This window comes from Pempheris klunzingeri, chromosome 11, assembly GCF_042242105.1.
Source record: "Pempheris klunzingeri isolate RE-2024b chromosome 11, fPemKlu1.hap1, whole genome shotgun sequence".
Lineage (NCBI taxonomy): Eukaryota > Metazoa > Chordata > Actinopteri > Acropomatiformes > Pempheridae > Pempheris > Pempheris klunzingeri.
In genome coordinates this window covers 20,189,813-20,216,232 of record NC_092022.1, presented here as the reverse complement: position 1 = coordinate 20,216,232, position 26,420 = coordinate 20,189,813, and the positions used below count along the sequence as shown (strand labels likewise).

The 26,420-nt window shown below is 40.2% G+C and overlaps 3 protein-coding genes across 3 annotated transcripts; all 3 read right to left on the bottom strand.

The window, feature by feature from the left end:
- LOC139210015 (thyrotropin-releasing hormone receptor-like) lies at positions 1-1,876 on the bottom strand. The gene is made up of 2 exons (XM_070839966.1): positions 1,100-1,876; positions 1-399 (listed from the first exon to the last, which is right to left on the bottom strand). The coding sequence occupies exons 1-2, from the start codon at positions 1,874-1,876 to the stop codon at positions 1-3; spliced, it is 1,176 nt and encodes a 391-aa protein (XP_070696067.1).
- Positions 1,877-5,338: 3,462 nt separating this feature from the next.
- ocstamp (osteoclast stimulatory transmembrane protein) lies at positions 5,339-9,112 on the bottom strand. Its single transcript, XM_070838952.1, has 3 exons — positions 9,075-9,112; positions 6,165-7,179; positions 5,339-6,074 (listed from the first exon to the last, which is right to left on the bottom strand). Exons 1-3 carry the CDS (start codon positions 9,110-9,112, stop codon positions 5,721-5,723), a joined length of 1,407 nt encoding a protein of 468 aa, XP_070695053.1. The 3' UTR covers positions 5,339-5,720.
- A 2,170-nt stretch (positions 9,113-11,282) lies between these two features.
- LOC139209303 (Na(+)/dicarboxylate cotransporter 3-like) lies at positions 11,283-22,907 on the bottom strand. Its single transcript, XM_070838953.1, has 13 exons — positions 22,800-22,907; positions 21,830-22,095; positions 21,058-21,236; positions 19,151-19,220; positions 17,017-17,196; positions 16,808-16,933; positions 16,538-16,630; positions 16,329-16,433; positions 16,102-16,199; positions 14,888-15,000; positions 13,305-13,466; positions 12,131-12,268; positions 11,283-12,045 (listed from the first exon to the last, which is right to left on the bottom strand). The coding sequence occupies exons 1-13, from the start codon at positions 22,905-22,907 to the stop codon at positions 11,863-11,865; spliced, it is 1,821 nt and encodes a 606-aa protein (XP_070695054.1). The 3' UTR covers positions 11,283-11,862.
- Positions 22,908-26,420: the final 3,513 nt, after the last annotated feature.

The following is a 26,420-nucleotide window of genomic DNA, read 5'->3' as shown; positions in this document are numbered from 1 at the left end:
TTAAGAAATGCTGAAAGTGCTCGCGTCATCATCTGTTCTATTGAACCTCTTGGTGGTTTGGGCACCCACTTCTTCCTGCTCTGTGACCAGCTCGTTGCTCTCATGGGATGAATCCTTCATCACGCTGTAGTACATCGGCACATTGTACTCCACCGCCTTCTCCTTGTGTCGCCAGTTGCACTTGCAGAGCTTTTTGAACGCGACACGAAACTTCTGAGACATGAGGTTGTAAATGATGGGGTTGATGGCGCTGTTGGTGTAGATGCACATCCGGCAGAAGAGCAGGAACCAGGTGTTGTGGTAAGGTGGGTCGATAAAGGAGTTGACCACCACCAGCGTTCGGTAAGGCATCCAGAGCAAAGCGAAGAGGATGACCACTACAGCCAGCATCTTTGTTATCTGTCGGTACAGAGAAAGAGACGGAGGAGCGAGAATCAAGATTGATGTAATTATTTGACAATAATGAAGAAGAGTGCAATCATTATTGTCTTAACAGGGATACTGTATGACATGAGTTGTGTCAATGCTGTAGAAGATGTCTAATAACAAGAGTCTACAGCTATGCTCTGTGGCTCTGATGCTGCGCCTGGGGACTAAATTATTTGGTCATAAGCCAAAGCATTGGACCTAATAACGGCACTAATGAAAAGTCAGAGGTTCATCAAAGTTATTACACTTCATCCTGGTTATGAATGTGTGAATGAAATGTCATGGAAAACCATCAGATAGTTGTTGAGACATTTCATTCATAATCACAAATGTCATCCTCATGGCGACGCTAGAGGAAAGGTCAGGGGATCACTGTCATTAGTAGGATTCATCCTCAGGGTACCAACCAATAGTTGTTGAAATTTTGGTCTGGACCAAAGTGGTGGATTTACCGACCAAATTTGCCTTCCCTAGAGCCACGCCACTAGTGCGATGAAAGTAATGGGAATTTCTAAGCTATTTACGTTCATGTTTGTCACATTTAGAGTGAAGAGTGAAAAAAAAAGATGTCTTTATCAGAAGTGATTCATAAGATTTCATTATTTTCTCATAAAGATATATAATTCTCTTTTCTTCTCTAAACTGTGTGACAGTCTAGCCTTCTCAGTACCTGTTTCCTTGCAGTGACAGCACCCTTGGTGGCCTTGTTGGTGCTGGTGGAGTGACCCTGGTGAACAGACCCTCCTCCGGCTCTGTCGTTCAGATGCGATGGCAGAGGGCTCATGAACAAAATCCTTGCGATGAGCCCATACAGCACAGTGGCCACAGTGAGGGGGATCACATAGAACAAAGTGAAGTCCAGGAAATAGATTGGCATGTAGAAGCTCCTGGAGACACGGTAGCCACAAGTGACCACTACTCCGTTGGTATAGACGGTTTCATCTGTGTCCACTAAGAAGAACCACATAATGCAGTAGAGTGAGGTAAAGACCCAGACTCCAGCTATGATCCTCTTGGCCCGGGAAACGGTGCATATGAATTGTGCCTTTATAGAGTGACAAATAGCAATGTATCGTTCGATGGTGAAGGCTGTGATGGAGCAGGACGATACATTGATGCCCAGGTACTGAAGATAAGTTATACACAAGCATCCTGTGTATCCGTATATCCAGAAGGCAACTACATCAGAGATATTAGGCAGCCCTGCAGCCAGGAGCACAATGAGGTCTGCAACAGCCAGGCTGACGAGGTAACAGTTAGTCGGAGTCACCATGTGTTTAGTGCGCAGCACAACCAGCACCACCATAATATTCCCAGCTATCCCAACTAAACATATGAGCATTGTCAGACATATTGTTATGACCTGCTCTTCAAGAGGGTTCAGAGGAATTTCTGTCAGATTTACAACATGAGTGACATCCTGAAAGATGGTTGTGTTGTTCTCCATTCTGTTCAAGTCTTGTGGCTACAGTTCAGTTGATCTCCAGGGGCAAAAAACAAGGAGCCTAAAGACAGAAGCAGAGAGAAACAATAGATAGGGACTCAAATTATTGGGGTGGGGTTTGAATTTTATATTTCACTTCCTCTGACTCTCCACTTGACTTGAAAAAAAAATTGAATAAAAAAATGCAACACCCTCCCTCCAATCTAATGTGAAGTGGTATTAATCGGTTTTTTTTACAGTAACAGTGTACTAAAGCAATGTGACAATGTGTTAGGGGTCGCTTGTATTGATGAACCTACAGAGAATTATCACCTGAATCTGCAGCTCCCCTCGGCTTCACTGAGCTTCATAGTGAGTTTTAGCTTATTGTCCAGTTGGCATAGTGGCGTTTTTGGCCGTAGCAGGCAGCTGTTTTCAGCTAAAGACCTCTAACTGCACTCTACCGTCTAGCTGGTGAACTTAATCTGCTAAACAGGGAGATATCTCCCTCAGGAGAAGGTAGAGACCAAAAACAGAGCTAAAAGAGAGTGAATATTGGATTTTCAGTCATAAGGTGGTTAGAAACATGGCAAGTTCACCATATCAACTCAAAAGAGCCGATCTTGTATTGGCATCTTGTTTCCACTCCCCCAATGGCCAAACATATCAGCTATTGCAGGTTTAGTATACAGTAATAATGAATTTGTGCATCATTCTACCTTTATGTTACACATAATAATTATATAATATTCCAATCACTCTTTATTTTAGGAAAAGATACACTAATGAAAGGCAGAACTTTAATATTAACATAGGACAACTTTATATGACATATTTAAACTTTTTTTTAACTTAATGTTATGATGCAGTGAAAGTGAAGCAACTGCTGGTAGCGATAACATTTAATCACAAATATATTACTGACAGGCTGGTCCTAAAGGAAAAGTTAAACCCTAAAACAGCAAATGATAAAATGCATCTTAAAGACCCACTTTGCAGACTGAAGCCATCATTTGCAACTATCTGATCCTTTACAAAAAACCTCACAAGAGAAAGCCGAACTACGGGGTGAGGTGAGTGGGGTGAGTAAAAATACCCTCCCCTGCTATCCAAGAAAAGTCAGACCACCCTCCCTACAGCAAAAAGACAAAAATAAATAACCCTCCCCCTTTTCTTACCTCCCCCCAAATCATCTTTGTACAGAGCCTTAGCCAAAGAAATAAAGCAGAAATAAATTACAAAATCATTACAGTTGATTCTCACCAAGAAAACAGAAGTGTGTGAGAGTAAACAAATATGTGACAAATATTTTTAAGAGAAGAAAACATGCAGCTTACCATCATTTGCAAAAGGCAGCACTCACTCTGGCATGGTAGCAGCACTCAGGTGCAATCAACCAAGAAACACAGCTGACTGCTCAGTCCTTCTCCAGAGCCGCTCGGGTCGTCCACATATCTCTCTCTCTCTCTCTCTCCCCCCTCTCTCTCTCTCCCTCTTTTGCTCTCCCTATTTTCCCAGTGCACCCCTCCCTCTCTTTCACATCACAGACAATTATATCCAAACTGCACCACACTGCCTTGCACAGCCACCAACTTAAAAATCAATTCCACCTCCCCATCCAAGCTCAGAATGTCAAGTCAAACACTGTGTCCATGGCTATGACCATAAACCCTGTAATTATTGAAAGAACAGACAAGGTAGCCTGCAATTCAACACATTATCCACTGCAGGGGTTGGTCATTGAATTGAAATGGCACTAATTATGAAGTAGACCTTTTTTGGCACTGGCAGACATAATTCAGTGAACACTTCATCTTGTGTAAAAGGGTAAATTAACAGCTTTGGCTTCTCTGGTTTTGCACAGATTCATTGTAGAATATGAAAGTTTCTTGTCCCTTGAGGAGCAAACTGGAGCACATATCACAGGATTAAGATTTTTGTTATTCCTCTGACATTTGGGTACGCTTCCACAGATCCTGGCAGTCTGATTGAGTGGTAGATGCTGGTACTGTTAAAACCTGCTCCCAAGAGCTGATAAGATGAAGTCACATTAAAAGCTGTTTTTCAAAGCTGTGAAAACCGATCCTAACAAACCACTCATAGCTTGGCAAGCTCTTTAAACCTCTGTCTGTGGACAGGACTGTCAGTATGAATGCTAATTCACGACAGACGCTTGCATTTTCATAGAAGAATACTTTTCAGTGGCTGAACGCTCTGTCCCCCAGGCTTCCTCTAATGAACACATTACAGCTTCACAGACGGAGACAAAATCCTGCAGAGCAGTTTTTGTCCAGGTAATTAATTGAACTGCTGCATCCTAAGAAGTCTTTCCTTTACTGTGTTTGAACAAATATTATGATTAGTGCCTGCTTCCTGCCTCCTGGTGGGTTTTCACAAATTCATATTCAGGCTGAATATTAGGGGAATGTATAAAAAGCGAAAGATATCTTAAATGTTTGAGTTTTGAGTTTTGATATTTTACTCAGTGTCAACATCTTCAATGAAGAGCTGGAACAAGCTGATAGTGAGTAAACAAAGTATGATACTGTTAGTCAGATAGTGGAGAACAAGTGGATTTTTCCAACCTTAAAACTACTGAATGAGAGAGAAAATGTGAAAATTGGATGTGACGAGATACATTTTTGTTGCATTTTAAAAATAATCTTTCAGTTGACTGCACTTCTAACGAGAATAAGACCAGAGCTGTCACACACACACACACACACTGACTTCACAATTCATAGTAACAGAAAATACATGAATAATTTATCATTTCTGGACCAACAGCGTATCATCTTTACACAGACTGCTGAATTTTGAGACAAGCATGAAGTGGACAAAAAGTCAGGATTTAAAATAGATGATAAAGAGGTGTTCTATTATTACTCTAGGATGATGTCTTAAAATAAACTCCCAAAGCCTCATGGGAGTTTTCAGCAGGCACATACTGATGAAATGCAAAGGATTTTTCTCAGAGAATGGAAGTGATTTTTGTGTGTGCATGTGTGTGTGTGTGTGTGTGTGTGTGTGTGTGTGTGCGTGTGTGTGTGTAAGGGTGCACTGATTAAAATAGGCTGGTAAATGATTGGATGTGCGCATGAAAAAGATTCATCTAATCTATTAACATTATCAAGGCCAATGAAATATTCAAAAAATTATAAGAACCAATCTATTGTTGTTCATTTCCCGACAGAAGTATTATTCTATTCTGTATTATTCTCTGTCCTCATCTGTCCAAAGCGCCATGGTGGCATCTAGTGGGGCTGAGCGGTAAAAAAACAAACATAAAAAACCCAATAGAATCAACTCAGAGGTTGATGTTAAGCCACACAGGAGGAAATACAACAATGCACACATACAGACGTGACCTTTGCATGAAAATAAAACTGTCAGTCACGTCTCTGAAACAAAAGAGGTTGATGCAAATGGAATAGATGTTGTGGTCTAAATTTGTTAAAACCACATAGGTGGTGGTGATGCGCTTGCAGAGGAAGCTATCTTTGTGTTCTTCTAAAACAGTAGAGTGAGAGAACTGACTGATGTGAGACCAACCTGAGAGAAACCAAATCACAAGAGTCTACAGCCACACTAGCATCTGTCTGAGGCTGCAGTCACTCACAGCTAACATGCTCAGAATCATGTTCAACATCTTAGTTTGAGTGTTAATATAAAATACTAAGTGCAGCTGAAGCTGATGGGAATGACATTAGTTTTGTAGGAATTAGGTCATAAACTAATGTAATGCATAACGACATTTTGACCTGAAGATGGCACTAGATTAAAAGTCAACACATCACCAAGCCTATTTCATCCTGAGGTGTTTGTACAAAACGTCATGGCAATCCATCCAGTATCTGTTGAGACACTGTCATCCGTGGGCAACCTCAACGGAAATAGTCTCTTTTTGCTCTTCTTTGCTCAGTTTGACTTGTATTTTCTTCATTAGGTAAGCCCTTCTCCTCTCCTCCTGCCGTCTGAAAAAGCATGCTGAGATTTTCCTGCGCAGCCGTCTGGCGTAAACCTCGAGGAACACAAGAGAGTAGCTCATCAGCCACAGACATCCCAGCAGGACTGTGACTCCCAGGTTCGGAGCTGAAGTTGTCACATCACAGAGCGATGGCTCCGGGTGGAAAGTCCACTTGTATTCCCTGTGGAAGTTTGTGAGCTCCCGTGTGACACAGGATTGTGGGATAATACAAAATGCTGGAGGGAACCACTGCACCTATGGGGAGATTAAAGAGAAAAGCGAATGCATGAGGAAGCAGATACTGTAGGTACAATAAAGTGGGGAAGCAGTCTGCGTCTGTCTTACCTTATAATTGACACTTATGCTGGCAGATGTTGGTGGAAAATCCAGTAACCACGGCACAATCAGCTGAACTATGTGATACACAACGTGATCCAAAGCTACTATTACAGTCATTGCAATGAAATGAAACGTTACCACAACCAGTGATATGACGCAGGAAGTACATTCCTCACTTGTTATCTTGCAGTTTGTTGGGTAAGTTTTATTTTCAGCTTGTCTTTTGTTTCCAGCAGGAGTCACTTGCTGCAGGAGCTCTTTGGAGATGTTACGGTTATCAAACTGAACTGATGTCAGATAAGATTTCAAGTAGCGTGCAGATTCAAAGATTAGCAAAACAACAAAAATAGCCGCAAGGATCCGGTTTGAAAATACTTTATATTCTTCCAGCAGGTTCCTGGTGCGTGAGAAGTTGACCTCTATCTGCCCAATCATCTTAGTAAACCTGCTTTTGACTTCTGACACATTAATGTGGGTAAAATGATCTAACCTCCTCAAGTTGGTAACAATGCTCAAGTCTTCCCTCTTCACTTTGATGGTTTCCTCGACGAGGTCTCGTTTTGCTTTGTTCAAAGGCTCTGATGAGTTTAACAAAGTCTTTGTGAAACCCTCAGCGGTGCACTTGAGCATGCGTGCAACCGCCCCGACGTTCACTGTTATATTTGGGACGACGTTGAAAACTAAAATCATGATAGAGGCTGAGATGAGGAGTTTGCGCCCTTGTTTGGTGCAGACAGTGGGCAGAATCATAGTCAGCACACAGCGCAGAGGGTGACACAGGAAAGTGGCGAGAAACATGGCCAAACTGTAGATGCAGGCGGTCTGAGTAGACGCTTCATGGCTGTATTTCAGAGTCTTTGACAGCCAGTGATGAAGCAGGCCGCCAGTGATGATGGCAAGTGCGATACAAAGAGACAACAGAGTCAGGACGTCCCTGCCAGCAGGTGTGGTTGCAGAGTAAACATCCCAGAGATAAAGCAGGACAGATTTTAGAGCCTGTCTGCAAGATCCTATCCTGCTCCTGAGGACAAAAAACAGAAGATGATGATCAAAAACGTCCTCATGTCTGTCAATAAAATATGAGGCAGCATCAGCTCATAGCTCACAGCGAGCTTAGCTTAGCACAAAGGCTGGAAACAGTTAGCCTGTCCAAAGGTTAATAAAATCAACTTAACAGCACCTCTTACATCTCTGCTACACCTCTACATCTCTCACCTTAACATTAAGACTTGAGGAGGTTGGTGATCCTGGCCAGTAAATAGTTCTGCATATAACAGTAAACCACAACTTGTTGTTTTACACTTTGGTTCTTTGGATGGATTAAACTTATATGATTTATTCAGTATTACTTTGTATGTTTGTTTAATCTGTCCACAAACTAAAAAAATTAAATTAAAAACAATCATTAGTAGCTTAACCCTTTATACGGCACTCATTGAAATACTTAGAAATGAAAAATTTCAACCCTAGACCATTACTGGTGGTCATTACAAGACGTTTTTACTTTTGTGAGTTTTTCAAAAAAAATTTAATGTTATAGTGAAAATCAAGATCGATGAAGTCACCATATATGGTTTCTTGCCGGTCTGTCATGTAGCCTGATTGTTGCTGATTGGCTTGGAGAAATCTTATAGTTCTACTGCCTCATGGTGAGGCCACTTAAGTTACCAAATATGGTCCCTTGCCCGATAAAGGGTTATGGTGGAGGGGAGAACAGGGTTGGTTGTCTCACGGGTTAGTTGACACATTACATATTACAGCCAAGCTAGAGGGTGCTGTTTTATCATTTCATATCAAACATTTGGCGTGATGTTATGCTCATTTCTATCTAAACGGTCTGTGTAAGACACACAAAACATTAAAGTGAGTAGACATTTATTTCCTATAGGTCAGAGTAAATTTTCATTTTTCATTAAAATCAATCAAACATTTATTAAAAAGAAAAAAGTCATAGCTTGACGTCAGGTGGGGCTGGTTGAAACGTCTGTGACATCCATTAGATGTTAAATTCATGATGAGCTGTTATAAAACTGTGGCTTTAACAAAAACAAAATTTACATAATACTGTAAATTCTTTCACTTGATTTCTTATTACAGAGAATAATTTAAAAAAAACAATCATGATTCACATTCATGGTTTAAACAATCAGACAACTACAGTGGGTGTTATGGAGATTTTAGCTTAAAAAAACTTAAAAGTCACAAATACTGGTTAAAATCAAATTGTTTACTGAAACCCCATTGATGACTATGGGGATAACTAACCCCATCACGGGCTCTGTAAGAGTGTCTTTGATGGTTAAAAACTTGCTGTTAAAATAAGCTGTAAGAATGAAGGGATACTCATTTCAAGCCGAGACCTTAAGCTTCCCTCTAATGCAGGAATGACTATTGTAAGATGTGTTGTTGACAAGTCACATGACAGTAAAAAGTGTGACAACAAACCAACAACTAACCCTTCCCTATTCATGTCTACTATTTCGTGACAAACAACAGTTTATCTATCTTCTATTTATTCACAGTGACAACTAGACTTCCATGAGTTAATGTGCACAGCGGCTGCTGTATCTTCCCGTAAGACCTCACATCTCAACTATCGTCAAGAAAGCAATAGTGTAAAGCTATAGTAAGTTTACCTGAACTTTTTTTATTCCACTTGTCTAATTTCACAGAAAAATTCTGCAATTTTCAATGATGGTGGCTTATCATGGATGCATGTAATAGATAGATAGATAGATAGATAGATAGATAGATAGATAGATAGATAGATAGATAGATAGATAAATAGACAGACAGACAGACAGATAGATAGATAGATAGATAGATAGATAGATAGATAGATAGATAGATAGATAGATAGATAGATAACCATTATGGCTGAAATAAAGGTAATCAAAAATAACAATTACTACTTACCTGAGAGGCATAATAACATTCTCCGCGATGAACTTCATTCTCTCTTTAAGAATATGAGTTCAAGGAAAAACAGGATTGGGAAGTGTGAAGTGCTATGGTTAAAAAAGGGGAACTTCTCTGAACAGTCACTGTCATGTTTGTGTGTCGCCTACAGGTTCCCACGAGGGAGAAGACCATAAACCATACATGACACAAAATCATATGGACAGTCATGATGCCACCACACACACACACACACACACACACAGACACACACACATATTTTATTTCAGTCGGGACCAAAGGTGGGCCGACAGACCAACATTCCCAACTATAGAGCCACACTGCTTTGCATGGACCTGAAGATGGCACTAGATTAAAGGTCAACCTCAACAGAAATAGTGTCTTTTTGCTCAGTTTGACTTGTATTTTCTTCATCAGGTAAGCCCTTCTCCTCTCCTCCTGCCGTCTGAAAAAGCATGCTGAGATTTTCCTCCCAGGTTCGGAGCTGAAGTTGTCACATCACAGAGCGATGGCTCCGGGTGGAAAGTCCACTTGTATTCCCTGTGGAAGTTTGTGAGCTCCCGTGTGACACAGGATTGTGGGATAATACAAAACTCTGGAGGGAACCACTGCACCTATGGGGAGATTAAAGAGAAAAGAGAAAAGCGAATGCATGAGGAAGTGAAGAAGCAGATACTGTAGGTACAATAAAGTGGGGAAACAGTCTGCGTCTGTCATACCTTATAATTGACACTTATGCTGGCAGATGTTGGTGGAAAATCCAGTTTGTTTTACTGACACACTGAATAAATTGACACCAGAGTGACGTGATCTCTAGTTTATTTAAGGCTCATTACTGAACTGTTTCCTGTTGTCTACACTTTCCTCCAGTTTGTCATGTGTCAAGTGCTGTTGACTGATACATATTTTCCACCTTAATTACTAACCAAAAAACAACAGTTGCCTCAGAATTTTTGTTACTGTGACAGCAAAAAAATATACAGGACTTTGTGTTGTTTTTAACAGGTGTTTCTTTGTGTGTGTCTAATTTTACAGTTTGTCAGGTGCTGCTATAATTCATTTTACAATACCTTTGGTCTAACTTTTATTCACAGAATCTCTGATTTATAATTAATATAACTGAATCTCTTATCCGATGCTATTTTTACAGTTTCACAACTGCTTCCAGCAAAAATCTGCTGTCTTTCACCAGCATTGGAAGTGTGTTTAGCTTGCTACATAGCTATGCACCTACATGCATAGTAAAGCCAGAAGATACTTTCTATAGGGAATATAATAACAATTAAAAATTTAGTGAAGAGTTTAGTTAGTTTAGTTTATAAGCAGCTGTTGATTTCCATAGGAATCATCTGTGGAAGCCTTTAGGTAGCTTTAAGGTTGTTAAAATCATTAATACTGTCTGTATTCTGTTTCAGCTTTTCCAGCTCTTTTCATTTGGTCTCACTCTTATATTGTAATCACAATTGTTTTATTGTCCAATACTGTTTTCACAGTTCCACTAATGCTGCCAGTAAAAATTTTACAGGCAATCCACTGTGTTCAACCTTTATTGGGTGTATGTTTAGCTCACTGCATAGCTGTGCAGCTACAGTACATATAAGAAATAAGAAATGGGATTTAATGTAAAATTGTAGTCCCAGTTATGATCCTTACAAAAATGTCAATACCATTTATTATGAGTAACAACTGAATACTAAAATATTTCTAATCTATCTTTGGATCCTCAAAAAGTGAAAGAATATCCATCACCTCCAGCTAAAATGTGTTGTCAAAGGTTGTTTGCGGTTGACGTTTAGGTACATCCTGTCATGATCCGTTGGTTTTGGATGAGGACCTTTTGCACTGACCCTGCTGACACTCAGTAACCACCACAGCTTTGCACAAGTTAACCATTGTTGTCGGGCCTTGTGACTTCAGACAGTTTACTACACTAAACAAACACTGTAAGCAATTTACAACTGTGTGCCTTTTCTGGTTCTGCTTTTGTGTGACAAGGCCAAATGCATTAAACGTGTGTGATACCTGCAGCAGTGCAGCTACAGCTAATCTAATCTTGACATTGCATTTTGTTGCTGGTTTCTGTTTAGAACTAAAACACGATTTAGCTGTTGCAAATATTCTGATAACTCGGTCCATCTCCTGACAATAAACATGGCTATGTGCACTTATTACAGGCAAATACAGAGACAACATGCAACTAATATATTATAATACAAACTCAAACAATTTATTTGTAACAATTGCAAATCACTTTGTAACAAAATGTACGCATTAGTCAGGATTCATGTTCTAATGTAGAAAAGATTCAAAATATTCTTTTATGTTCTATGGCTTTGGCAACTAAACATGTGCCTTATAACACACAAACAGGTGACATGATCTCATAGTGATTTTAACCAAAAATATATATTTCAAAAGAAGAAAGGTCTCTCAGTCCAGTAGTATCAATACAAACAGCACACACTGCACACAGGCTGCATAAATGTCTCTCCTGTCCAGTTTTAAGAAGGAAGAGAGTAAAATAATGTACCTTGTTTTAACTTCTTGTATTACTTTTAACATTAAACTTGGAGTTTGACAAAACTAACAGTACACAGCATGAAATCTTGACCCTTGAGAGACTTAGAAGACACATAAACTTATTAAATTCATCATAACAGGTAACAGCTGAAGTTCCCAGAGTGTTCTGACATGTATTGACACAGAGTTCACAGTCTGTGTGCGGACAGACTTTTGTCCCTGTTTAGTTTTAAATCTTTATACAGTCCATATACAGAGTGAGTGATCAGAGCGTAGCATTGAGCGACTGGACAGGTGAGACATTTACATCAGTAACAACAGCAGATCTGTTGATGGGGTGAGCCCATTCTGGATACGCGTTCAAGTTAAACATGGCAACGCCCCACGTGTTCATGGCCAGAGAGACCGAGAGGATTCCCAGAATGTTCATGACGAAGCCGGTTTTCACCTGAGAAAACGGGCAGAAAACATGAGTATAGATGATGAAAGGTAACAATATGTTTTAGTATCAGGCACTGACATGAGGATCTTACCATGTCTTTAACCATGAGATGTCCTGATGCAAAGGCGATGGAGTTGGGTGGCGTTGACACTGGCAGCATGAAGGCATATGAACATCCTACTGTTGCAGGTATCATGAAGTACAGAGGGTTCACTGAGACACGAATGGCCTACAGAGACAGACAAATCAAAGAAAAGCAATTTTCATGGAGATATATTTGGAAAAAGTAATTCCAATGAAAGCTGCTCAAAACTCCCAAAACTTCATTATATAATATCAATATCATTAAACAGTCCATCCTCATACCAAAAACAACAACATTGGTCGATCTTTCAAAGGGATAAAATCAACCAATGTTTACGTAGGTGACCTCTAGTGACCAGTTTATAAAGGAGGCTGTGTGAGGAGGAGGCCGAGGGTGGTTGGGTGGGCCAAACACAGGACTTTCACTTCCGTCACGAACATACTTATTTTAACCAAAACATCATCTTTTCATAAACCTAACCATGTAGATTTGGGGCCTAAACCTAACCAAACTGCAACCATTTCACGAACTTATATACATAATACATATACATACATGATACATAATTTAAGTAATTTGATTGCTTGTGGCTGGTCCCCATCTGTCCTATAGAGTGCGCTGTAACAGCTTATATATGTATGTGCTTTGGGAGTCATTGGAAATCAACCTATGCTGTTGTTTCAGTATGAGGATGTATTGCACGAAAGGTAAGGGAGAAAATAGGTTTTTTCATTATATGGGTGAACTGATCCTTTAAGTAAAGTTCTGAGAGGTTATAGTTCAATACGTTTATAATACAAATGTGACCTGAGGATACAGTCACAAAAACTCCTATATGTCCTGTAAACGACTCTCTGAGTGGGCTCTCTGCAGTAAAGGCACCATTACAAAGTACAAAAGCTTCAGATAATGATTAGTGACAACAACAGTTAATGTCCAACAGGCTACAAACAGAAGAACAGCTACTGCTAGAGTTTAACAAGCCTACTGAGCCTTTGACTAACACTAAAGGACCATTTGAGCAACAAACCCTGTGCCCTGTGTAGGTCATGAGTTTCCACTGCTTTGTCTTGTAACCCGGTTTGTCTACTCGACTGTTGGTTTGCCCATTTCAGCAACAGGAACACACAGCTAAAGAGTCTGACCCACTGTATATCTTTAAGTGGAAGATCAGTCTTACCAGTTCAGCGATGACGGGTAAAAATATGATAATTGTGGCAGTGTTGCTGGCAAACTCAGTGAAACAGGCCAGGAAACCAGTGATCAACATCACAGCTGCAGCAGGAGGAACCTCAGCCAAAGGCTGGAGGTGGCCTCCAATCCAGGAGGCGAGTCCAGACTCCTGCCAAACGCCACAGGGGTGAGGGGTCAAAGATCAAATCACAACATAATAAAGCAAAGTGGAGAACAGAACCAAACAGAGCAGAGCAGCACAAAGTGAACAGAAGAGATCCATTTATACACCTGTGACATGTAAACCTTTTTACAAACAATTTAGGGTAAATTGACTTTTTGGGATTTGTATTCATGTTGTTGACTAGAGTGAGAAGACTGAGTACCACTCTCATACACACACACTTTGCGGGGTCAAAGTACTGGAAGACACATTTCTCAGCCAAGAAATAGTCCAGCACATAATTACCCATAAAACCACAACTTTTTGTTTTTACAGGTCTCAAATCATATATAACACTAATGTGTAATAGGGTTAGGGTTGCCATTGTACCTTTTCACAAGTCTCTGTTTCCCAACATGAAGAGTATTTTTTTTTTTTTGTCTACTTAATCAATAATTTCAGTCCAAGTTTGTTAGATGATCAACCAGGCCATACACTTAACACAAGTTTGTTTGACTTGCTTTTTTTTTTTTTTTTACTGCCGTTTCATTATGATTTGTTGAAAGGGGTTCACCCTATTCTGATGTCAACAGTAACAACAATAGGCTGAAGCTTTCTTAATTCTTATATTATATATATAATAATATATATACCAGGTGGTAGATTCCAGCTAGGAGAGGCTGTCACCATCTAAATGTCACAAATATTTTCATTTCACCTACAGCTTTTTGTTAGTAAAGTCTTCGTCTTGCTTTCGACCTGCTTTTTAAACATCCTTTTTTAAGTTTTGCCAGACATCATGTGCTCTGTATATGTGGTTGTGGCACAGACAGACAGAGCCGGTTTAGCTGTTTCCCCTTGTTTCCGGTCTTTATGTTAAGCTAAGCTAAATTCATTGGCTGCTGACTGTAGCTTCATATTTATCATACAAACATGAGAGGGGGTCATCCACACGAATAAGCATATTTCCTACACTGTCAAACTGTTAAAAACTTCAGGACTCCCTAAAAACTGAATAATACTTGCATACAATTTACATACAGTTTATTTGATGCATATTAGGTATGAAGGCAGACTATACTGGCAGACTGTACTCATGTTTTCCTATCATTTGTATACTTAGTCTCACACCTTGGTATGTGAAAATTGATATTCTCCCTTGTAAGTCTGTTTGGTCATCTATTGATGCAAGATACCCTGCCCCCTTATCTGAGTAGATTTGTGTTTTTGGACATAAGTAACACATTGCAAGTCTGCAGGGAAGTCTAGTCATGGTTGCAGCCATATATTACAGCTTATCCAAACAGTGACACAATGACTCAGTATGAGCTGAGGAGAATGTGCATCACATAACACTGTGAGTGATGCAGGACATCAGTGAAATATTACGTTTTTAGGGAGTCCCATGAAAACTTGTACGTGTTTACCTCACAAGCTTTAGCCATAGCAAAGCCTCCTCCGAGCAACAGAATGATATTCCAGGGAACAGAGTCCTGGGCTTTCTTCCATGATAGCAGAGGGACATAAGGAGTATTTGAAGCTGAGGAGACATGTGGAGGGAAACATTCAGGAAAGAACTTCACTTCAAGATTTTAACATTATACGTAATAAAATATGATGCAGTATAAAGCTGTGATGTTTCAGTGCTTGGAAATGTTTATCATGATTTATCAATCTTAGAAAATATGCCGGTAATTTCTTAATTTTTTGTTCTACAAGCACAACATTTTCTACAATATCACTTATGTCTGCTGATACAGTTTGAGATGAACGTATTTTGATTAAATCTCAAAATTAGTAGGTGTTTTTGTTTAAGTGCAATCAGCATAATAAACTTAAAAACTAAGTCACAAATTGAATGTGCCTTAAGTAGTTTATTTGCAAACATTGATGACTGTCTATTTGCATTATATCCTACATGTTCTTGTGTGTTGTTGTTTTGATGAGAGAAAGAATTTTTTGTTGTATTTTCTTCTATTCTGAAATTTGACCCACATTAAAAGGAACCCCATTATTTGCTTTTTTTGCTTGCGTCCAGTGGTTTATTTGACCAGCTGAACATAATATACACAATCTCACACACGCACGTGTCTTCAGCACACACAAAACACGTGCGTACAGTTTGTACGAATACTCTCTCTCTCTCTCTCTCTCTCTCTCACACACACACACACACACAAACCAAAACCCCTAAGTGTGACAACATAGTTTTGCAAGATTATTCTAATCACAGACAAAGAGAAACTGTAGTTTCAGCTCCAGACGGGAAATTTACTCAGACTCTCTAATCTACATTATTAACATTCCTCAGCTTATTCTCAGCTTTTTGCAATAGCTCTGCTAGAGAGACGGACTGAATGTCTCTGAATCTTTTACAAATATTTGGTCATCAATATTAACCACTGGCTACTGTCCTGATGCGACCCTACAAGCTGCTAGCTGGTTTCTTCTGTTTGTTATATCCCTTTGATGGATGCTATACTCATTTTGTTCCCTTTTACAGCAGTTGGCCTTGAAGAAATCTAATCAAAGTTGTTTGTTTATACCATGAGTTATACATTAATATATTGGATATTAATCAGAAGTGAAATCAGTATCTGTAATTGAACATTAATAATGTGCTGTTTAAGAGTTCACTGACCTTGAGGGTCAGACCACCAGCTCAGAGAAGGTTTCTGCGAGGGGAAAAAGAACAATATAGACACAATAATCACGCCAGTGACTGCGTCTGAGACGTACCTGCAGCACAACAAGAGGAGAAGATCATTAACAGAGATGGATAATTGGCAGGCACCTCAATAAATTAATTCCAATTATCATTTCCAAACAGGAATTATAGCAAGTAAACTCCACGTGTGCCTTCCTTACCCCTTTTTAAAAAACACAGACCAGCCAGTAACAAATTTGGGGTCTCTTGTAAACAGGAGAACAGCAAACAGCACAAAAAAGAAGGAGATTGCTCCCTCTGCAAAACTGAAAATGAGCAAGAAAGTAAAAGTCAGTAAAAGGGTCTGTGATAAAAATCTACTCATTCTCTTTGTATTGCATGAGATTTGAAGACATACACGAGTCCTCACTTTATGGGCCCTAGTTTTCTGTAATCTTCCTCTATTACAGCCTTCGCTCTGGCCTCTGCCTGGGCCCTTCGGTCGTGTCTCTTAAAGCACAATCTGCATTAAAAAAAACCACACAAACCGAGAGAAGAACATCCCTCCAAATTTACAAAGAGAAACAAATGAAAATAAAACCATCATGACATTGGCCTTTACTGTTTTTGCAGGGTGGTGCAGCTAGAAATGGTGACAATATCAGTAGAAATAGATGTCAAACGTGTGATACCACATTACCTTGTATTCAATCCTCCATAGAGAAATGAAATCCAAATCCATCCAAAAAACAGGAAGAGAAGCATGAGTGGGAAAGCAAACGCAAACCAAGAGCCAAAATTGATCAGGTCGCAGTCTGGAAAGTAGCTGTAAAGGAAAGAGGCTGCTCTCAATCTTCTGGAAAAAAGATTGTTCTCACTGTTTAAATGCTGCACAAAATAATAAGATACCTTTTTAGCTGTCCAATTAGGATGAGGTTGGGTGCTGTGCCTGTCAGCGTGGCTGTCCCTCCAATACTGGCTGCATAAGGAATACAGATCAAGAATCCTTTCCACACTTTCAATTGATACTGTGACTCCAGTCGGATCTCCTCAGCTGTCCTCATGTCGCTCTGCTCCATCCCATCCGTCCTTTTGAAGTTTTAAGATACATTATTACCTTAAATGAACAGTGGATAAGGGCATAAACTCTACTAGAGACTAGGGAGATTACTGTCATCAGAAAAACACACATTTTGCTACATTTACTCTCAGTTATAGTCAGTTATAGCCAGCAGGTGTTTAGCCAAGCACAAAGACTGACAAGAGGAAACAGTTAGCCTGGCTCTGTCCAAAACTAGTTAACACATACCTTGTTTCAAATCCATACAAAAACCTAAACGAATTCTTGGATTTTGTTACTTCTGCACATAGCAGAGCTGTTTCCTCCTGTTTTCAGTGTTTATGCTAAGCTAATAGTCTCCTGGCTGTGGCTTCATATTTACCATATAAACATGAGAGTGGTATCGATCTTCTCTGAAGAGATACACAGGAGAAGCAGAAGCCAGGAGAATAAATAGGATGTTCTCCACCAAACCATCCAATGTGTCCTCTCAGTGGCAAGGTAGTAACATGACTGAACAGCACTGGAAGAGCATATGGTAGAAGTAGGCGTCGCATAACACCGATGCTCAGTGGCGAGTGGATCTAAGAAAAGACCACAGCAATCTCCCAGAACAAGAGCCAGTAACCATCACAATAGAGGACGTCCGAGAAAGAGTGTCAGGTATGAAGAGCTGCACAGCACTGGGCCCGGACAGCTGGCGGCACAGATGAACCATCTGCTGATGGATGGCTCCCACCCAGAGTGGTTAACTCAAGAGCAGACAGTCCTGATCATGAAGGACCCCCAAAGGGCCACAATCCATCCAACTTCTGGCCAATTACCTGCTTCTGTACAACATAAAGCTCCTGTCACTAGATGACTAGGCACATGGCCCAATGCATGAGTAGGGGCCAGAAAGGAATCTGTAGTAATACCAGGGGAGCCAAACACCAGCTACTGATGGTAGAGCAATCATCCAAGACTGCAAAACCAGGCAGACCAACTTGTGAGCCGCCTGGATTGACAATGAGAAAGCCTACAACTAAAGGGATACTGGAATGCTTGGAAATGTACAACATCAACAGAACCCTTAGAGCCTTCATCAAGAACTCAATGGGGTAGTGGAAAACAACTCTGGAGCCCCATCTCAAAGCCAATAGTACAGGTTATTATCGAGTTCAGTATATAACAAGGTGATGCACTATCCACGCTGCTGTTCTGCATCGGCCTAAACCAACCCAGCCAGATCTTCTCAAAGACTGGCCACGGATATTGCATCCAAAGCAGAACAACCATCAGTCACCTCCTGTACATGGATGACATCAAACTGTATGCATCGACTCACTGATCCACATCACCAGGATCTACAGCAACAACACGGGAATGCTCCTAAACCAGCCTAGCACATAAATAACAGGGTGTAAGATGCAGGCAGGAACAGCCTCCCAAAGGGGTTGAAAATGACCGAGCTTAGATCCTGTGGGACTTCCAGATCCAGACTGACAAACTGATGATGGCTAACCAACTTGACATTATGCCGACTGACAAACAACAGAAGAAGGCAGTGATGATAGATCATCAGCAAGAAGGAACATGAGAAGCTCGAAAAATACCAAAGAGGGGCTAGAAAAGATGCGGGGAGTAAAGGCAACAGTGGTGCCAGTAGCGATGGGAGCACTGGGGGCTGTGACCCACAAACTGTGAGAGTGGCTCCAACTGATTACAGGTACAACATCTGAGGTTTCTCTCCAGAAGGGCACAATCCTAGGAACAGCTAAGATACTCCGCAGAACCCTCAAACTCCCAGGCCTCTGGTAGAGGACCCGAGCTTGAGGAGGAAGACACACCACTACACCCGAGGGGGATGGTGAGAAGGGTGAGAATATATATTGTATATCTTTTAAAATGTCAAACTTCTTATTAACAACACCATCAAAACATAATTAGTCAGATGTTGAAGGATGTATAGAATTGCTTCAAACGATCTCAGCATTTTCTTACCCGTCTATTGACAGTATTTGTTTTTCCGAGGGCACTGAGGGCAATGAATGCAGCTTAACAGAAGACTGACCTGAAAGAGAGTAAAGTAAACAGTTTGTGTCATATACTTAATGTGTGACTTTTAATCTAACCAACATTATTAATCACTTACCACTTGAATGCTGTCAAACTTTGTATCTGTGGACTATGTGTATTGGAAAATCAGAACAAAGTTCATGTCTTAGATTACATATTAAAGATTCTCGCAGACAAGGTTAAAACAGTACAACGATCATTGTCATTGGCTGCGTACATCTTGCAATTTGCAAGGCGCAACACCTTCTGACAAAATATTTGAACTAACAATGATTCTCTATTTATTGTAGTTATTTGAGGGCAGCGGGAAAAATACTGATACACAATATTGGCATATAAGCACCTTATAAAGTTGATATAGTTCATCACAGTTGCTTATTTTTTCATCAAGTAGATACAGAGCAACATTATCATCCATTTCGATTCGTGTTTGTGGCCACTTGATGAATGCAAGTCATATATTTACTCTCTTTTAGCTCAATTTTGGTTTCCACCAACTCATGAGAAAAGTGTCTCTTTAGCTGCTAAATACTCCACTGTGTTCACTAACTAGTTCAGGGGTGGCCAACCAGTCAGAGACTAAGAGCCACAATTTTCACTGTGTTACTGCAAAGAGCCACATCAAACACACGGGCACCCGTTTCTCCTCCTGTCACTGTCTCTTCTCTCTTTTGCTCTCTGCCTGTCTCCCTCTCTATATATTTCACTCTCACATACATACAGAATGAAAATAAAAGAATAAAAGAATCACAATACTTGACACACACGCATAATCACAGACATAACCTCCCAGAGACACACACTCCCTCACACTATCACCCCCTTACACACATACCCACACTCTCACAGAGACACATGCCTCTGCTCAGTCAGATTTATTGATTACTTAGAAATTAAATATTGATACAACACCTCAAACTATTTTGACAGAAATGGACTTGAACCATTGTGTGCACCTCTCACACACGCAAACTCTCAGTTCAATCAAGTCTGCACATAAAAAAAAAAAAAAACTTCAAAAAATTCTTTCTACCACGTCGTTCAGGCACTTTTTAAATAACCCCCCCCCCCCTCGTTAAATGGCTTTTTGGCTCGTGCAATGTTCCACGCCACTTGATAGGAAGCAAGCGCCACAGTCTCTGTTTGTTTGGTAAATTTCACAAACACCTGTGTCTGCTTTTCTGCCTGACTTTTCAAGCTTTTTAACTTTTGCTTGCGAAGTTCAGTACCTTTCGAGAACTCCTGAGGTGAAATGGCGCTGCAGATTTGAAGCCTGGAAATGCGCCAGTGATGACTGGCATAAAAGGCAAAAGGGCTTCCCATTGCGTACCACAAAAAAATACAAACTCTCCCACTCTGTTAAAAACGCCCTGTGTTCATCTTCGTACTTCCGCATGGCCACGCATTTTGGTAGCGGGCTGTTGCTATGAAACAATAGCCCCCCCCCCATCCTCCGAGGTGATTGGTTCACTGCTTCGCAGGTAATTTCCTGATTGGCTCTCGGCTCACGTCAATATTAGACGTGCTGTCGTGCTCTCACTCTGCGTGCAAGCAGGCAGTTGAAAACAGGTACCTGCTGTAGTTGAAAGGCTTAAGAGAGCAGTGAGAGTGAACCAAAACAGTAAAGTTGTACACAGTAAAACTAAAACAATGAGCTGAAAGACACTACATTGCCCTGTAGCACTGAGGAGAACTGCAGATTATTCTCTGTAAATTCATCACCACACCTTTCACATTGTCATTTCATCCATTGTTAAAATAAAAATATTGATTAGAGCAACTTTGAGTAATTATGCTGCGGAAAAGGTCATACTCCACGTCAGGAAATGTACCATTTATTTTGTCACTCTCTGGGTCCTCTGTGATCTTGCAATTCTGTTTCAGGGTCTCCAGGTCTCCAAACAGACTCTCCAGGATGGCATTAGCAATAGGGAGCATCATGGCTGTTGTGGCGGTGTTGCTGAGCCACATGGACAGGAAGGACGAGGTCAACATCATTCCCAGTATGAGCCTGGAAAATAATTCAATACACAATGTCAAATGAGTAACATCAATCGTTTTCATGGCTGACTGGGAAAATGTTCTTTTTGGAATAAAGAAAACGTTGTTTTCAGCCCCATGCACATAAAGACTGAAGAAAATGGGCCAGAAATATATATTTCTCTTTTTTAACAAGCCTCAGAAACTTCCCAAAACAGCTGGGAACTGCAGTTTTTAGCACATGTTACAGGAGTAAACTATGCACTATGCATTTGTTGGGGACTATTTTCTGCTGTGGATTAATACACATCTGGTACTGTAGTGTTTATCATCAGCAGCAGGGCGCTGTATGTGAGACTGACTCAAAATAAACAGTGGTGCCCATGTTCATCATAATAAAAGAACATAAGAATCGGTGCAACAATGTGGCTCTCTGATGTGTTTTTGGGACTAAATTGAGCTCTATGACGCAGAGGAAAAAGAAATATCATCAGATTTCTGGCTAAATAGACAATACCTGTTAGTAGGATCCATTTTTTTTGGTTTTGTTCTTTTCATGAAATTTGTTAAAAATAAGAGAAATACAGAATATCACCAAATTGATCATTGAAATGTCTTTCTCACCAGGCTGGTTTTACTCCGACAATACCGAGGACCTTCAGGGCTATTCTGCGATGCAGGCCCCACTCCTCAATGGACGAGGCCATCACAAGACCGCTGAGGAAGAGAAAATTGGTTTCGAGGAAGTACTGAGGGCAGACTGTCTTGGATGGAAGAATTCCCAGTGTTGGGAAGAGGCAGACTGGAAGCATCGCAGTGACGGCCAAAGGAAGGGCCTCTGTGCACCAAAACGTCGCCATCAGCACCACCACATAAAGACATTTTCCTTCCTAAAAGACAAGCAACACGTGGCCAGAATGCATAAAGAGTAGTGCACAGTGCACAGTGTGATATAATAAGTGTATAATGTAATGAACGGCTTAATATAAACATCCATCCATTGTCTATGGGGGGCAATTCCAGCTGACTTTAATATAAACATAAGAAATACTAATATACAACACAATAAAAATTTTAGATTCAGATTTATTTATTAAGACTGAGACTTCAGCCATTGGTTATTACAATCAGTTGGTTAATTTTGCCTTTGATATTTTTTTCATGGTGAATCTTTATCTATCACATCTTCCCAGAGCTCACAGTAACAGTAAGTGTCCAAAACTCAAACACAAAAAAGAAGGGTGGCTGGTTAAGTTTCTGTCATCGACTAATCAATGAATCTACTACTTGTTTCAGCTCTATTTGAGACATTTCTTTACGTCGCTTAGTCTAACAGTCCAATGTAATCAAACTGACCATTTTAATATTATTTGCTAGGTCAGCGTGGGAAAACTCACTCTAATATTTGGACATTTGCTGATAGGTGGGTATTGCTTAATTAAAACAAATACTGTTGTGACACATAAGACTCCTGCCTGTGCTCTTTTCATGCATCCACAATAGGAAATGGACTGTCGGTTTTAGCCTAATTCATTCATCAGTCATGCTAAATGCTGCAAATGCTGACATGAAAGCAAAGCGTAAGATCACTTACCTTTTCCGGCAGAGTAAAGAGTAAAGGCAGGAACACCAGTGGAGTGAGCAGGACGATCAGCTGTTTGTGGACGCACCACAGCTTCTTGGACACAGCTGATATTTTCATCTCCAGAGTGAAGTTTTGCTCTGGTTAGAGGAAAAGGAGAAAAGGAGCTCCAGACCGGCTGAGAGGAGCAAGGACGCACTTTGAAACCTCTGGCTGAGTTCAGAGAAGATTAACAACAAGCCTTGGTACAGTTTAACTCCTCGTAGGGTGGTGACAAACAGTTAGGAATAGTCAACCGTCTGTCCGGTCTCCCATCGGTGGGCCTCTCCCACACAGACAAGAGGAGCGAAGCATCTTTAGTTCTCCTAACTTTTTTTGTACCCCTGATTTCTCAGTAAGACACAAGTGTAATTAGTGTAGTTAAAAGTGTTATGGTTCACCCAGGACAGACAACATATTTTATTTCAGTGCAACAAAAACATTTTTAACTGATCTCACAGGCTCTTTATCACAAATTCCTACTCCACAGTTTCCATGTCCATTTACTGTAGACAGTACAAGTGCACCTTCAACAATCTTTGTCCATTTAAGAAGAAATAAAACACATTGCATATCATATTGTGTTTAATGAATTAAACATTACTGAGGGTCGTATGATAAGGCTAAAGTCTACAGCCACGCTTGCAGGCACAGTGTTAGTGTGCTCACAGTGACAGTGCTATAACAGGTAATGTTAACATGTCCACTATCTTAGTTTAGTGTGTTCGAATGCTCATGTTTGCTACTTGTCGGACTAAACACAAAGTAAGACAAATGTTGATTTTGACGATAGATGAAAAAGTCATCAAACTTATAAACAGTTCATCCTCTGGGAACCATGAAGCTTTGTAAAGCATTCGGTGCTAATCTTGTAAATGCTGAGATATCTTATTGGAAAATGTTTGACCTGCTCATAAAGACTATTCCTCAGGGGGTGTCTAATCAAAATCTCATGACAATCCATCCAATAGTTAAATATTTAGATATATTATTGATATGCTATATTTATAGCAGACACAAAAAAATGTTTTTTTCGTGTGCCTTTTGTGTTCTACAAACCTCTTCTGACTTGCATTGAAATTCAAGACAGCATTTCCTTTACACTTCAGTCTGGACACAGCCTTTGGCCAGAAGTTATCAGAGTGAGGTTTCTCAATGTTTACAACTGTTTGTTTAAGTGTTTAAACCTTTGCTGAACTAAATCCCCCTAGATTTACCTGACTGATTTCATTGAAAACATCATTTAAATGAAATATTCATTTTGGTAAATAAAAAGTACAAGATTATGATAAAAGATAAAGAGGTATGTTTTCTTTTACACAACTAAACTAAATCAACACAGAATGATTATCTATGAAAACTCAGCCATTAACAACATTTTTTACTGTTACAATCTTCTGAGAATGTTTCTGGGCCTAATACATGTCAACAGAGCGCTAGATTGTTGGTGGTCGAGTCGGAAAAAAGAATGAAGCTTAGCAGAAGCTCAATCAGGACGGCTGACTGTTTCATTCTCAAGCTTTAGTTTTACCCACTCTTACCCACTTCCAACTCATCAGCTGACCGTAGGTATTTCACTCTTACACAGTTTGTAATGACCTCTGTTAGCCAATCATGGGATTGTTAAAGTTAAAAACTGTTCCTCTCTCCAGACACTTGCAGTTCACCAGAGCCAGTGGACGAGACTCCCAGCCCGTGGTATCACTACCCCCTAAAGATAACGACTCTTTCTATTCTTAGATATATTTTCAGAATGAGCCGTTTCACTCCCTGAGGGTTCTTCCATTTTCCCCATCAGTTGTTCCTCATCTGAGTCGAGTCTGTGCAGATTGTGAAACTCCTGAAATTTTGATTTGTAATGACGTAACTTTGGCCTAACTGTCTTAAGCGTTGCTGATGTCTATTAGTGTTCATGTGTTCATGTTCATTGAGACAAACGGTCAGAACAGTCAAGGAGGCATGGCTCTCGCCAGCGTGGAGGCATGAGAATAAAAATGAGGTCTGAAGTGGGTAATTAGATGTCTCTTTGTCCAGGAAGTGCAGTAACCCTTCCTTGGGTGATGCTCTCTGACTTTTGGTCTTCTGGTCCATAGATAGAAGAGCTGCTCTAGGTGTTGGTCTGAACAGCCTCCAGTAGGGCATTCACGATTGCTGCATAACTGATTGCTGAACAGTTATATGAATGCAAATCAACAACATTACATATTCATTACACAGGGTTCTTGCACATGTTCATACCAGGATAACACATATACAAGTAACATGATCTTGTGATCTTAACTAAAAATATGTTTTTAAAAAAAAGAAAAGTCTCTGAGAGGTCTCTCTCAATCTTCCAGCAGAGGTCAGCCTAGTAGCGTCAATACAAACAACAAACTCTGCAGTCTGGCTGGTTAAATGTTTCTCCTGTCCAGTTCTAAGAAGGCGAGATTAAAATAATGTAGTTATCTTTCACTTGTTGCATAGTTTTTAACTTATAACTTGAAGTTGTGCAATGTGGCTTGCTTGACCTCCTCTTGGCACTCGCCCTTGCTTGTTGAGATCGACCCTCAGAGGGCTGAGGGAACGACGATCACTCCAGTGGTGTCTATCACCCACAGTGCATTACAGTTATGCATTTGGTACATCCTTATCTGATAATTTGCACAATGCACGTGAACAAAGGCAGGTGCATCCCATTCAAATCCCCCTGGCTCCTCCCCCATCCACTCTGCTCTTCAAGTGGCCTCTGTGCAATGTTGCTGTTGCACAATACCAAGGAAGTGAAACTTCTAATAAACCGCAACCTAAGTGAAGTTTATCTATCCAGCACATTTAAGAACAACTGCAGCTTCCTACTCAATTTAACATGAATAGCACGACAATAGTCAGTAACATTAAGGGTACAAATAGTGGTGCATATGAAAAAGCACATTTACTACAAGAAACAGCAATGATGTGCAAACACACAACAGAAACCAAATAAAACCAGTAAGACCAATTTGTAAAAATGTATAAAAGATTTTAAAACACAAAGTTTGTTTAAAGCAAAACAGTTTTTTCTCTCTCCTTCCCTGTAGGCACCAGTATGGCTATGGTGCTGCTTTAGTTCCTCTTTTAAAATGCACATTGCAACACACCAGTACACCATCTTCACTCTCATGCATACCCAACACCAGGGACCACCATCACAATCAATTCTGAATGGACAGAGGTAAGTGTGGCGGTAAGTGTGGCGCACCTATCAACCTATCCTAATAGGATAGGTTACGTTGATAGGAATTAACACCGCCAAATTGCTTGTCAAAACATGATGAAAAGTTCATGGATTTCATGAAAAAATCAGTTGCAAGGATCTTGAAAATAAGGAAGACTCTATTGAAGATGGGTCAAAAAAAAAACAAATGAGCCAGGAAGAGACGACTCTTATCACCTGGACTACTTGAGAAGGTCTATCTCTACATTAAAAGGAGAAGTAGGCAAGTGCAGTACATCGCCAGCCTTTTTTTTTTAGAAACGCTGGCTAAAAGAACACTTGCTACAGGAGCATCAACAATGGAATAAAGAGAGACATAGTCTTGTGAAGAATGTTACCGCTCCATGTAATTTCTGGCT

What these genes read in the sequence shown, in the direction of transcription:
- LOC139210015 (XM_070839966.1), bottom strand. Translation starts at nt 1,876, where the DNA reads ATGGAGAACAACACAACCATCTTTCAGGATGTCACTCATGTTGTAAAT. An exon ending in CTGTCACTGCAAGGAAACAG is followed by an intron (nt 400 to 1,099) that starts GTACTGAGAAGG and finishes CTGTACCGACAG; the next exon opens with ATAACAAAGATGCTGGCTGT.
- ocstamp (XM_070838952.1), bottom strand. Translation starts at nt 9,112, where the DNA reads ATGAAGTTCATCGCGGAGAATGTTATTATGCCTCTCAG. An exon ending in AATGTTATTATGCCTCTCAG is followed by an intron (nt 7,180 to 9,074) that starts GTAAGTAGTAAT and finishes TTTTGTCCTCAG; the next exon opens with GAGCAGGATAGGATCTTGCA. An exon ending in GCATAAGTGTCAATTATAAG is followed by an intron (nt 6,075 to 6,164) that starts GTAAGACAGACG and finishes ATCTCCCCATAG; the next exon opens with GTGCAGTGGTTCCCTCCAGC.
- LOC139209303 (XM_070838953.1), bottom strand. Translation starts at nt 22,907, where the DNA reads ATGAAAATATCAGCTGTGTCCAAGAAGCTGTGGTGCGTCCACAAACAG. An exon ending in TATGGAGGATTGAATACAAG is followed by an intron (nt 16,631 to 16,807) that starts GTAATGTGGTAT and finishes TTTTTAATGCAG; the next exon opens with ATTGTGCTTTAAGAGACACG. An exon ending in TCTGTGTTTTTTAAAAAGGG is followed by an intron (nt 16,200 to 16,328) that starts GTAAGGAAGGCA and finishes GTTGTGCTGCAG; the next exon opens with GTACGTCTCAGACGCAGTCA.